Here is a 14,386-nt window from a genome sequence, read left to right as displayed (position 1 = left end):
TCCTAAACTTTCATCCTTTCCATCATAAATTGCTTCTTTTCACCCTAATCTAAGGGCTGTGGCATTTTCAGGGTTTCCAGGACAAAGGAGGAATTGAGAATCTGACTCCATGTTCTTAGAAGGCCATTCCATTCCATTCCATTCCATTCCATTCCATTCCATTCCATTCCATTCCATTCCATTCCATTCCATTCCGTTCCATTCTGTTCCATTCCATTCCATTCCATTATGCTATACTAAAACTATACTAAAGAATAGAGAAAGGATTCAGACAGAAGGTTACAAAGAATGATGATGAAAACTCATGACTGCTTCCAGTGTCCCGACACAGCTGGATGGTGATTGGGTGATTAAGGCAAAACAATTCACATGGAACCAATGAAACAATTCACATGTTGGATAAACAATCTCCAACCACATTCCAAAGCAGCCAAACAGGGAGAAGCAATCAGATAATTATTGTTTTCATTTTTCTCTGAGGCTTCTCAGCTTTCCAGGAGAAGAAATCCCGGTGAAGGGATTTTTCAGAAAATATGACGGCGACAAAGGGCAAATTGCTAAAGACACTGCTGTAAATCCTCTCTAATATTGTGTTAATCACCAAGTTTCGTGGCTTTAACTGGAATTACTGCTGTCTAGAAATGAAACTGACAAAATCCTTACCCTCAACAGCCAGAGAGACGATGCCCTGCGTGTCCTCCACTCCGTACATGACGTCGCAGCGATAGACGCCGGCGTCGCTGGCGCGCAGCTTGGAGAAGGTCAGCGAGGCGTCCCCGCTCTCCTCGGCGTGGCTGGGCACAGACACCCTGTCCTTGTAGCTCTGGCCTATCTTGATGTTGCCATTTTGGGCCACCAGGACCGTGGTTTCCTTGGCGTCCTTGCCGCTTTTGTCCAGTTCCACCTTGGACCATTTGATGCGGAGGTACTCGGCGGCGTAGCTGGAGGAGATGGTGGGTGTGGTTGAAAAGAAGCACGGCAGGACTGAAGTTCCAGAGAGAGATCCCTTGACCAGGGTTTTTTTTTCTGCTTTAACTAGAAAAAGGGAAGGGAGCGAGGAGAGAGAAAGGAGAAATCACATCAGTGTAACAGCAAAATCAGAAACAGATATATTTCATTGTTAATTAATGATTCACTAATGCAAAGCTTGAAATCCATGAGCCTTAGCTGATTTGTAACAGGACTGGGGAGTACAAACTGAAAAGAAGTTTGCATCAATCTTGGTACATCTTAGGCTGATGATAGAGCACGTTTCCCTTTGGGAAAATTTCATTCTGACTTATTTTCTCTATTTGTTATGGTCACCAAGTAATTAAACTTTGGCAACTGCTCAGAAATTTTATGTGACAGATGAACTGTAAGAGCTGTTTCTTCAACTCACCGGAGGAAGACCACTCTGAGTGAAAAATCATGAGTTACCTCACTGGCCAAAACCCTGAATGCAGGGGAGCTGCTGGAGGTCACACCTTGCTTCTCTCCTCAGAAGGAAACACATCCCATGGCTTTGCACCCCTGTCCCCACTGTTCTCTCAGGGGTTAATTCTTTTTTACTGCACACGTGCTGAAACAAAAGCCTTTCCAGCCAGAGTCTCCCAAATAGTCACTCTTTCAAAGTTGTTTCTTTGCAGCCTCCGGGCCTTTAACACATCGCAGAAATGAAATATTTCAGGATGTAAAAGCAAAGGAAGAAGTAAAGCACGCAGAAAGTCCCCGCTTGGCTCAGACTTGACATGATCAGGACTTCTATCATTTTTTATGTCATCTCCAGCTGCAAACATTTCACTGTGAAATGCTTCCATCTGACAATATCCTGAGGGGGAAGTTGACTACTGTTCATCCAAGCTGTACCCTGTGACTGAAGAGAGGGTTTCTGATGGATTTGCCTTTTTTTATGTGATGTTATTTCATCACACATAATGGCTTAATGAAGATTAAAAGCTGATGCTCAACAGGAACTGTTTTACCTCTTTCACAGTCCTTCTAGCATTTTTGAAAGGTAGAGCATGGTCATCATTATTTTGAAGGGAGCTGGGATTTATGAAGTTTAGAAATATGATAACTTAATAATAGCCATCAACAGAGAGATACATGAAACAGGAGACACCAGCACATGAAAATTATCTGTTTACCTATGATAAAAAGTATAATCTCTCCATAAAGAGTAGAAGATTGGAGGGTGGGATGGAAGGGTGGGCAGAGGAAGAGAATTAAAGAGGAGCAAAAAGGGAAGAGAAAAAAGAAGAGGGAGCAAAAGAAAGAAAAAAGAAAAAAAAAAAAGAAGAAAGAAAACAGAAAAAAGAAATGGGGGAAAAAGGAAAATGGAATCAAAAAGAAAAGTTCCTCATTAAACTAATTATTTTTAACAGAGACCACCAGTTTTTAGTGAAGATGGCTTTCCACAGGACAAAGTCTTAATGGTATTATCCAAACAGGTTCAATACAAGAGTCATCAGCTTAATGCCCAAGCATTTTAGTAATAAAGTACTAGCCAGAAAAAAATGGGCCGACAGGGAAGACTCAGAATTCTCAATTGAGTTCTTGGGTCCTTTTCATCCATGCCTACCAAACTAGAATTCCTTAGTTACACAATTCAGATAGAGTCAAGGTGATGGTATCAAAGCAGATGAAACCAGAGATCTTTTATATCACCTTTATTTTGTGGAAACTTCACAGAGCTACAGTGGTTAGAGATAAAGAAATAGAATGAATTCTCAGTTCTATCAGTTGTGATGGAATTACTGCCAAATTGCACAGGTGGGAGATTAAAATCAGTCTCAAAATATTCAGAATTTATTATGATCTCTTGTCATCTATACACCTTACAGGAACTTTCTTCTTAATTGAAGAATGACTAAATTATAATTATACTGACTGACAGAACTTTAATAAACTTTGTAAGAACATTGTTTATGACTATGAGTGATCTGGAATATCAGCACTGAACCCTGAGGAAATTTCCTCCCTTTAAAATTCGTGTCTTCACATCAGCCAGCTGGAAGACCTGGCAATCAACAATTTCAATCCTGATATAAAAACTAGACCCAGCCTCCTAAACTGTGCTACTTCCCAGAACAGAAGATTCTGGGCAGCTGCAGTTCTGCCCAGCTTTAGAAAGCATTATACAACACTTTATAAAAAAACTATTTTTTGTGGCAAGGTGAGGGAAGAAGGAGGAGAAGACAAGAAGAAGGAGAAGAGGAATAGGAAAAAGTGGAAAAGAGGAAGAGGAGAAGGAGAAAGGAGGTGGAAGCTTTTCCCTACAGAAAAAGAAAATGTCTGGCTGACATAATATCTGAAATACAAGATTAAGTGATGTTCATGCACAGTTCCAAAAAAGCTTGATTTCTTGATGCACTCCAAATTAGTTAGTCTAGCAGAATTTACTGACCAATGTAGAAGCTATCAGTACTTCATATTAATCCATATAACCCTTTTTTTACCCCCTTTAGCATTTTTGCTAAGCTTATATTCCGTGTCAGCCCCTATCAATGGGATGTCTTCCTTTTGAAGAGGGAAGAAAGGAATTCTTGCTTGAGAACAAAGTCTCTTTCTTCAAAATGTGTGCACTTGTTCTGTGGTAAATGTTATAAAATTCTTAAAGTAGGAGTCTTGATAAATTTTTTAAAGGACAGAATTATGCCCTTCTGTACCACATTAATCACAATGACCAGGACAATAGGTCTGCAGTGGACAAGGAGTCTGAAGAAAAGAGTAAAACCTTCCCTGCATGGTGTGACACTGCTTAGAGGAGTGAATTTGCCACATAATTGAGTTTAGCTGAACAGAATGTTGCTACTGACTATGCAGACAAATCCCACATGCTTAAAGAATAAAATATTCTATTTATTTTTAGCTAAATTTATGAGGGGAAAAAAAAAAAAAAAAGAAAAATGTTGCATCTCATTTTTCAGTTCATCAACAACCAGCTGGGACATATGGTTATATTGCCCTGTCTAGCAGCAGAAATAGAAAGGATCACTAAAACCATGTGTTTTGTCAATCCAGCTACTAGCACTGAACCTACGAGAAGCTATTTCATTAACCACCAGTCTTTTAGTGAAGATAATTATGAATTTAAATGAGTGAGACTTGTAGGAAACATTAAACGGTAATGGACTGAGACCCAACAGTAACCTGAGTCACTCACTAGGTGGCTTGTGGTCTGAGCAAGCAGAATGAGAGAAGGACACATAGAACGATGAAGAATTAATTTTATGGTCTACAAGACACTCACAAGGAGCCAGGCAAATGTAAATCTCAGCTGCAGAACTCAACACCACAAATGGCCACCCAAAACAGGTAGGAAAAACTGCAGTGCTGGTTATGAACACAAGGTCCAGCTTGTAAACCGCAATAGTAATAAATTGGGAATTGGTGTTTCACGAAAGATTTAAAGGCTTCAATTTTGAATCCAAACTAAGGATTTGATAAGAAAAGGTTGAAATGTAGGGTGTCAATCTTTCAGAATGCTGAGATACATTTTATTTTGGAGTATTTTTAAACAAAAGCTATACTTATAAAGATTCTGTGAAGTCTTCTAACATTCATTCTCAAAATATTATTGCACCAACTGACTTTTCTACAAAAGATAAGGGCATGAGTTGCACAGATTCTCTGGGATCACGAATTAGAGGAATTCGTGAAAAAGGAAATTTTTTTCATCCTTTTCCTCTTCACCATGGTCATAGTTTGAAAATGGTTAAGACTCTGTAGGCCAAAAGAATGGCACTTGACTTAAAAAGCAAACCTCACAAAATTCACAGCGTGTTCTAGGAACATCAGGGTCTTTCTGAATTTCTTCAAAAAAATTTGGACAAATAAGGATGGGTCACAACCTGATCTACATTCCAAAGAATGGGACGTTCATAAAGATCTCTCAAGTACCAAAAATTCCACTCTGGAGATAAATTACATTTATGATGTAATAAAAGGTGGAGTAAGTGAGAGGACATGTAAAGATGCCATCCCACATTCTACAGCTCCAAGGATCCATACACTCCTCCCCATTTAAGAGTGCTGCCCTCTCAAACCCAATATCCCTGAATTCTGCATTTGTGCAAGGCAGTGAGTCAGGTCTGTGATCTGATCCAGACCTTTCTTCCATATAGTCAAATCTATTATCCTTTTTTTTAATTGTTTCCACTAATGAACAAATTCTTTTCTTTATCATTCAGGACTACCTAAACATGTTACTAGCAACAGTGTTCCAGCTAGGTGGGAAAAAAAAAAAAGTGGTAAATTTGATTTTCCTAAAGGTTAAAATCAGTTTGAGAAGTACCTGGAAAGAAGGGGGAAAGAAAATAAAGAAAAAAATCTTGCTTTGAGACTTGGGAAAGCTGCTTTCCCACTTTTGTTGAATCTGTAGCAGTTGTTGAGATATTTTCCATACTGAAGGCCTGACCCAAACTTTCAAATAACCAGGGCAACCACACATGGATACATACTTCAGTCTTGGCATGTAATTACCAAGAGAGGCAGTAAGGGCTCCTTCCTTTCCACCCAAACCTGCAGCTGCTGTAACACCTCCTTGCTAAAGACCCCAGCAGCCAAGGGACCTGCCCCAGCTTAGCTCATGGCAGCCCAAGCACAACAGAAAGAAACCATTAATGCCTTGAGGAGGACACAGAAATAAAATCAGTAACATGGTGCAGCATGGCAGGGGCAAAGAAAGACAATTTCCTGAGCTTGGGCTGTTTCCTCAGTCCTGTGAATTGCCCTGCCAATTAGACCACTAAATTAATTTTAATGAAATGTTCTATGTACAGAAGACTTACCTTTAGGTAGCATATATGTTATAACTAACGTAGAGTACATCCATAAGATACTTTTTATACTTAACAACATCTTGACCTAGAAATAAAGAACAAAGGAGTAAGTGGTTAGTATTGCACTTAGCAAATGTTGTAACTCAGCACATCAGTATTTGTCACTGGTATCAGAATCAGTCCTTCCTGCTTTCAGGGCATTTCATTTAGCAATTTATGGTGGAGATTTGTTATAATGACCACATGCCTCCATGGAATAGAGATTTGTAATGGGTGTTGAGGTTGTTGAGTCCTGAGTGATGCCCTGACATGTCGGTTCCCTTTGGGTTTGCCTCTCACTTTCCTTTACAGGCTCTACCTTCCAACAGCTGGAAAGCTCTTCACATGTAGCACATGTACACAGCAATAAATTGCACGTTCACAACATTATTTCACAGTTTTCATTTCCATTCATAGTTACACACGTTGAACCTGTAAATATCCCCAAAGTTACAAAAGCATTGCAAGACACACAAACACCAGTGACTACAAAGGGTTTATAAATAGTCCCTCATCCAAACAGTTACATGTACGTGCCATGAACATCCCAACACAATAAATTACTTTCAGAAGCAGTTTGTCAAAACGCCAACAAATTGTTATCACTACCCTGATTTTCCTGATATTGCTGCAAAATCTGCCACCTGAGCTCTTCACTAGGACAAGTAACCAAGCTGACAGTGTTTTTCCTGTTCAAGAGAGCTTGCAGTTGAACTGCCTTAAGTGAAGGAGAGATTTAATAGATATGTACCTGTGTTATAACCATGGAACCTGAACTGCACACGTGTACAATTTGAAACTTCTACTTTTAAAAACTCCACAGGGTGCTCTGAACACGACAGCAAAGACACACGGAGAGGCAGCTTCAGAAAACTCCTGGTGACGTGTTCAACCTCAGGACAGTTCTCTCCACAGCTCACAGCTGCAGCCCAAGCTCCACAGGAGTCTGTGTGAACTGGCACACGTCCTGCAACGTCTGAGCAGCACGGCAAAGACGCAAAACATCTCCAACCAAGGCTTTCCAGTGAGGCAAGCTAAAAATTCCCACCCAACAGGGCTGAATACCCCAGAGCCTTTCATTCTCTGTACGTGGACAGCCAGAGCCAGCTGACTGCACAGGGAAACATGTGCTACAACCTATTCCCTGGGCGTGGAGGGAGAAATGCAGCTGCTTTCCACAGAGCAGGCTGCACGCTGCCAAGGACGCCCCACGTCTGCTGCAGCCATTCAGGACAGCTGAGTGCAGAGTGTGATATCACTTATTTTGCAACGTGAACTTCATGGAATTTGCACTTTTCACAACTCAATCCCAAACTAGAATCAGGACTTCATTCAGTTTAAGCCCTGCAGGCCATAAAACTTCTTGTGAAGACCTTAACACCTACCCCCCAAAACCACTCAGCCAGACTTTTATCTCTTCCTACATTTACACAAGCCAAGCTGCATGTGAAGAAAACAAAAGTGACTATTTATTAGCTACCTTTAAAATTCTATACTGTCTCTGTAGAAGGCTGTTATGAGTGAGGAGGTTGCACAAGATCAGAGCTTCAGACATCCAAGTCCTCTGAATGCAATGGATGAGCTCTGAAATAGTCACATGCTTGCTTAGATAAACACTTAAATGATCCTCATTATTACACAACAATTAAAAGAAAAAGTGATGTCAGTTTGAGCCTACAGAAGTGCAGAAGAACCTTCAAGCAACCAACCCTTGTATCCCAAAAAGGCTGGAAGCCTCAAGCACCAAAACCACTGCAGTGAAGCTCCTTTGGTAACACAAGAGCTCTGATGACAGCATGAAAAGAAAACTGACTGGAAGAATTCTCCACCTTCCAAGGCGCTGGGTGAAGGACCTGCCAGACAAAGTTCTGGCACCTGTGGGAGCTGAGTGGCTCCAGACCCTCTGAGATGTTCTGCCCACATGTGCTCCCATGCGTCACACACCGGCTGCATCCACAGCGAAGCCAAGGTCCAGAACAGAATGTTTACAAGTTCAGCTCTCCATGTTTACCCATGAGTTTTATCTCCCTCCTTCCCCTGAAGGCAACCTTGCCTTTTGGGACCAGAACCAAGGGAATCAAAGAAACCTGACAAGAAAAAGAACAACAAGTATTTTCTTTTTCCCAACAATGGGGGCAATGTTGCACCTAAGCAGGGCTGGTTGCATTTTGCACCTGGCCCACTTCCCTGGCGTACCTGGGCGTCTGGCACGTGTCACTGGAAGCCTGTTGCCCTTGGAAGTTCATTGCAATTGCTGTCATAACACAACTGCTTCCATGTTTGGTAAGAACACAAACCCTGCTGCTACGCTTCCAGCTCACCAAACACAACACACACACCCACAGGGACAGATGAAAACAGAAAGGCAAATGTGGAAGGGCAATTTTCAACATATCCATGGGAACAGAAGCGGACATTCCTGGATGTGATGGCTCCTAACCTTTTACTGAGAAGGGCGGGAATTACACCTGCTGCACCAAGGGCTTGGATAGCTCCAAAAAACTGCACTGTTTGAGCACAAAGCTTAACATGAGACTCCTGCCCAAAAATCCCTACCTGACTCTTAGAAAACCACCTCCTGACTTTTTATAAATCTTCTTTATCCTGAAATGCTCACTCAAGCAATGAAAACCCATGGGAGGATGGTCCGATTTTCAGCCCCAAGGGTCAGGAGCGTGACTCCCACACAACCCTCCACACCTGAGGGTTGGTTTTCATGCCCCAAGGCCTTGGTGGGTGCCCATAAACACTCCTGGGTTGCCCAGTGCTGCTCCACTCCAGCTGCCAGAATTAAACATGGAATCACCCCTGCCACCCTCTCCAAACATGCAGACCATAACAGCAGCACCTTACTCAGCCCCACAGGGCATCCTGCCTCAGGAGGAGACAGAGCTCTGCAGAGCTGGTGCCAAAAATCCTCCTCAGGACCCACGGGTGAGGCAGAGGTTGCTGCTTTACACCTCACCCCGATTCCCACCCACATTTCCAGGCTCTTGGATGTGATTGCTCCGGTCTCCTGCCCTTCTGCTGGCAGAGGCTGCAGAGGACTGAGCTCTCTTGTAGCCCCCAGACCTAAATCCCTGCTCTAAAACAGGTTTGTGTTTCCCATTCCTGCACCCTGCAGCTCGCAGAATTCTGCTGTCTGGCTGCTGTGCTGCCCCTAAGTCCACTGCAATTAGCTAAAATCCATCCAACTATACCTTTTTCCACAAGATTTTTTTTTTCCTCCCTTGGTGTCACTACACCCATAGTAAAAGAAATCCATAACACAGTGAGCACATCTTGCCAACTCAAGCTGCAAGACTTGAGTAAGTGTTTAATTTCCACCTTCTGCTAAAAAAGTGCCTCAGTTGACGTGACCAAACTTGGGTTGCCTGCTGGCTGCTTTCCAACTGGGCTGATCCATTTTATTAGGAGCTGCTACAGGCAAATGGATCTACAGCAGGAATTTGTGTTACATTTCTAAATGGGACGCAGCCCTGAGTGCAGCATCTTTAAACCAATAGATGCAAAACTGCTGGGCAAACTTCACATCTTTAAAAATTAGCAGTAGGGGTTCTCTCTGTGGGGAAAGAGAGAGCTCTCCTATTTTTCCAGGCGCTGCTACCTTCTCTTACTACAGCAAAAACTCATAGGAGCAGTAAGTTCTGACCAAATTCCAGCTTGTGTTTAGTTTGCAGTGTGTAAGCTTGATCTCACACCAATGCTATTTTAATTTAACCAGATGAGAGAACATCATGTCTCTCTTTCTGTTTAAAACTCCAGGTTCAGAAAGCAAATTGTCCTGATGTGGAAGAGACTAAAGCTTACAATCCAAAAATACTCCTGGTTTCTCTGAAGCTGAGACAATGAGGCATTTGCCATATTGGCCATTTTCACAGAGGTAACAATGTCTCTGAAACCTGCAACTTCTCAGGTCACACTGAGATTGGTTCTGCACATGCTCCACAGCTGCATTGGGAAATCTGGATATGTTCCTTAAACATGTAAAAAGCAGCCTCTGCCCATCTGACCCTCACAGTGAAAGTCAGAATGACATAAAAGATTAAAAGAAAAAAAAAAAGAAAAAGAAAAAGAGGGTGGGACCCAACAGAAGCCAGCACTAGAGAAGAGAATGAAGGCTGCTCATCCTAATGGATAAAACAGTAAATTAGAGTTTCCAGTGGAACCCCAAAAAGGTAGAAATGACCAATCCCAGTCACAGCACATCCCCTGCTACCTTCCAAGCTCTGAAAGCTTCACAGGTACCATCCTCCCTCAAAGGCACACATTCTGCACTTTCCTTGACTTCTGCAGTCCTCTGATCCCGGTACTGTTAATTGCCGCCCTGTATCCACCCCACCATCAGCGCTGCCTAATTAACTTTGCCAGCCCCACCACCTCTCTGTCACGCGATTAATTAACCCACTGTGCCAACACATGGCACATCAGCCTGCATCCGATTCACCAGCGGCTCTTGCTTGGCCTGTTATCCCTTGGAAATGCCCTCCCAAAGCCTTGGAGAATGTCTTTGCATCACCCCAAATCATCTCCCTCATCACCCCCAGCAGCTGTGAGGGGAAACTCCTCCAGGCTGAGTCCTTTTGGTGCTGCCTGCAGGCTGGAGCACAGACAGGAGCAGTGACCAGAGCACAGTGTGTTCTGGCTGCAGCAGCAGGACATCCCTCACAGCGCCGTGCTTGTGTGCCAGGAGCAGCTCCAGGCTCTGGGACAGCCACGCATGGACACAGTGGAACACTGCCAGAGGCAGCACGAGGAGGAGCAGCGAGCACACCCTGCTCCTTCTGCATCACCCCCGCTCCACCTTGTCGCTCCTGCCTTCCAGAAACACGGGGTATCCCAAGCTGGACGCACAGGGATCAGCAAGTCCAGCTCCTAGCCCTGCACAGGACACTATGACAATCCCACCCCGTGCCTGAGAGCATCGCCCAGACACACTGACCTCTGTCAGGCTTGGTTCCAGGAGAGCTGAGGGCCACTTCTCTCCAGCAACTACACTGCTGAAGGGAGCAAGAGGTGGAAACAATGTGAAGGTGTCACTCATGGCACCCTGTGCAGCCATTGTGGGGTTAGGCACCAGGACCCCGCTGTGGGCTCCAACAGGGGTCCCTCAGCCCTCTTGGGGCTCTCCCAGTGCCACTGCTGGGCACAAGGGAGGCTGTGGGTGCCCTCAGCTCGCTCTGCCATCCCCACAGCCCCGGCGCCACCTCAGGCCTCGAGCCCAGGCACTGAGGGGCTGCCCAGAGTCGGAAATGTGCCAGTCACACCCTGCTGTCCAGCACTGTCCATCAGGCACCGCCTGCTCCAGCACCACAGAATCGTGGAATGGTTTGGGCTGGAAAGGGCCTTAAATGCCACCCAGTGCCAGCTCTGCCATGGCAGGGACACCTTCCACTGTCCCAGTGTCCAGCCTGGCCTCGGGCAGTGCCGGGGATGCAGGGGCAGCCCCAGCTGCTCTGGGCACCCTGTGCCGGGGCCTGCCCACCCTGCCAGGGCACAATTCCTCATTGCCAAGATCCCGGCCGGCCCTGCCCTCCGGCGCCGGGAGCCGTTCCCCGGCCGCCGTCCCCGCGGCCCTCGGCAATCGTCCGTGTCCATCTTTGCCGCGGCCCCTTCGGGCCCTGCGAGGCCGCCCTGAGCTCAGGCCAAAGCTTCTGGTGCCCAGCCTTTGCTGCCAGCAGAGCTGCTCCATCCCCATGCCCGTGCTGGAGCCTCCTCTGTACCCACTGCTTGTGCATACCACTCGATGGGGAGTGCGATGAACAGCGGAGACAGCGGCTTTTATCGAGGGGGTGTTGCGTATTTTTAATTATTTTATTACGGCAGTGATTTGTGGGGGTTAGGCCTTTTTTCCCTCACGGTGCCCGGAACGCTCTGGCGGGAAACCCGCGGGAGCTGCTGTGCCGCCGCTCGCCGCCCGGGGGCGCCGCGGGGCCGCCGCACCCGCCCCGTTCCTCGACAGCGGCCGCGCCCCCGGGCCGGCCCCGGGCCCGCGACGCCAAACCGGGCCCGAACCCGCGGGCCCAACACGGAACAGAGACCGCCGCCCCAAAACCGGCAATCAGCCCGTGACCCCCCGGCGGACACGCGGCACGGAGAGCCCCCCAAAGCCCAGCCCTGTCACAACATCCCCCCGCCCCGGCAGCGCGGGGCCGCGCCCGCCCCGTCCCGGGCTCGCCCCGCCGGGCCTCGCTCGCTCCGTGTGGGGGAGGAAACTTCCCATTTTCGCTCAGAGAGAGAGGCCAGGAAAGAAAAGGAGAAAAGGATTAAAGAAAAAAGGCACGGAAATCAAGGCAATCACTGAACCCACCCAACGGTTACGCTCTCCCATACCGGGATGGGTTTTTGATTTGGGTTGGGTTTTTTGGGGTTTTTTTTTTGCAGCGCATTTCGACGCTCACGCCTCAATTAACAAAAAAAAAAAAAAAAAAAAAAAAAAAGGGAAAGAAAAGGGGAGGGGAAGGTGGAGGGAGGAGGAGAAAAAGGGGGAAAGGGGAAGGAAAGGGAGAAAAGGGAGGGAAAGGGAAAAAAAGGGGAAGGGAGGGAAAGGGGAAGGGAGGGAAGGGAGGGACAGGGCAAGAAGGGGGAAAGGGAGGCAAAAACGGGTAGGGAAAAGGAAGAAAGAGGAGGGGAGACGGAACAAAAAGAAGGGGAAAGAGGAAAAGGGGGTAAAGAAAGAAGGAAAGGAAAGGAAAGGGAAAAAGGACGAAGGAAGAGAATGGGGGAAAGGGAGAAAAACCGAGGAAAGCGGGTGATAAGAAGAGGAAAAGACAAAAAAAAAAAAAGAGAAAATAGAGGAGCCACCGGCACCGAGAGCCGGTGCAGGGAGGGAGGGAAGGAGGAAGGGAGAGGGGGTGGCCGGGAGGACGTGACCAGGGGGACAATGAGGGGCGGCCCCCACCCGCTGCCCGCCGCCCCTTTGTGTGGGGACGGGGCCGGGCTGCCCGGGTCCCACACAGACACACAGACAGACACACGGACACACACAGAGCCGCTCCTTCCCGCCGTCGGAACTCCTGGCTTGCCCTCCACCGCCGCGCTCTCACTTCTTTTCCTTTGTAACACAAAGGCGAAATCCCTGGCAGCGGAGGGGGGAAGGCAAAGCCCGTGCCCCAGAAAGTGGACGTGGGTGTAAGAGGGGGCGTTTTGCTCCACTGACCTTGCGATCCTCCTCCTCCACTTCACCCACTGCCCCCCTTCCCGCAGAGAAAATGTGGTTCGGGGCACGCTGCTCGCCGGCTCCTCCGGAGAGATGCTGAGCACCTCAGAGCCGCTCTGCCCTGCGAGCAGCTTTCCAGGAACAGCAGGGGAAGGGATTGGAGAGGGAAAAAAAAGAAAAGAAAAAAAAAGGGGGGGATGTGGGGAACACACAGGAGCGGAGGACACAGAGCGCACGCTTTTCCCAGCGCTACAAAACTGGTGGCCGGGGGGAAAGGTCCGTGCTCGTCGCTCCTGCCACACGGGCGCTTTGTGTACTTCACACCCGTAAGGAACAGCTTGCTCCCGTCTCCCTCCGGAGCCCCGTCGCACGCCAAGGTGCGGCTCTACCTTCCCAGCCATCCAAAGCCACCAGCACCGAACACTCTTGTCACCCCAAAGTCTTCTATTCCCTAGTTTTCTTTGTTCTCCTCTTTGGATCGGTTTTTTCTTCTCTTTTTTTTTTTTGTATTTTTTTTTCTTTCTTTTTTTTTTTTTTCTTTTTGTGGGTTCCCGAGCATCCCTCCTTCTCCTCTTCCCCCGCGTGTGGTTGAACTTACCCCAGGTTGTTTAAATTCACCAATCATCACTATTCCCTCCCCGCTTAAGATTTGCAGTTCAAACTCTTTGTTGGTGCAAGCAGTAAAACATTTGTTTTAAATCTTAGACTAGGTGTTTGCTGGCAGTCATATTATTAAAAAAAAAAAAAAAAGGAGGGGGAATAAAAAAAAATCACTACAAACCAACCCGCAATAAAAGAGTTATAGTTACCTTAAAAGGTAGCGTATTGCAGAGATAGCAAAAAATCACAACGTGGTGTCTGGGCTAGTCCAGAGATCCCAGTGGCCGCATGAAAGAGTAAATCCCCTCGTTAGTGCTGGAAGGAGCCGGTGGTTCCGGGCTCTCCCTTGTGCCGGAGCTCGGTGTCCCTCCTTCGCTCGCTTCCCGCCGGCGAGCACCTGACTCCGAGCGGCGGAGCCGGCACCGAGCGGTGGGCACAGGGAGCGAGCCTGCAAGTTCAAATGCGAGCCTCAGCCACCCATCATTATTATATCGTTGTACCGTCAGCGCTGCAGAGGAGGGGCGCTGGCTCGGGGAGAGGAGGGTTCACAAGCTCTGCGAGAGCCTCCTTGCAATTTCCAAAGCTCCCGCAGCTGCTGGGCGCAGGAGAGCCCCCAGCGCCTGCCTCTAGCGAGCGGGGCCCCCCCGCCCCCGGCCCGGCTCGGCTCGGCTCGGCTCGGCTCGGTCCGGCCGCCCCCTCGGGGCTCCCTCCGGCCCCCAGACCCGGAGCAGGGAGCCGCAGCCCGGTGCAGCGGGACGGCTCCGTCCGAGCTCGCCCGGAGCCCTCCGGAGAGGGGCAGGCGGGTGCGAGAGGCGCATTGTTC

The 14,386-nt window shown here is 47.4% G+C and overlaps 1 protein-coding gene across 1 annotated transcript in view; it reads right to left on the bottom strand.

Annotated features, from left to right (window-relative positions):
* VCAN (versican) overlaps window positions 1-13,875 on the bottom strand; it is a 99,275-nt gene extending 85,400 nt beyond the window's left edge. Inside the window, exons 1-3 of the mRNA XM_059492480.1 lie at window positions 13,773-13,875; window positions 5,775-5,850; window positions 664-1,035 (exon numbers count right to left, since the gene is read on the bottom strand). Coding sequence (XP_059348463.1) covers window positions 664-1,035; window positions 5,775-5,844 — 442 coding nt within the window. The 5' untranslated portion in view covers window positions 5,845-5,850; window positions 13,773-13,875. The remainder of the gene's footprint in view (window positions 1-663; window positions 1,036-5,774; window positions 5,851-13,772) is intronic.
* Window positions 13,876-14,386: the final 511 nt, after the last annotated feature.

Source organism: Ammospiza nelsoni, chromosome Z (assembly GCF_027579445.1).
Source record: "Ammospiza nelsoni isolate bAmmNel1 chromosome Z, bAmmNel1.pri, whole genome shotgun sequence".
NCBI classification, from domain to species: domain Eukaryota; kingdom Metazoa; phylum Chordata; class Aves; order Passeriformes; family Passerellidae; genus Ammospiza; species Ammospiza nelsoni.
Note: the sequence above shows the minus strand (reverse complement) of the source record. Positions and strands in the feature narration are given on the sequence as shown.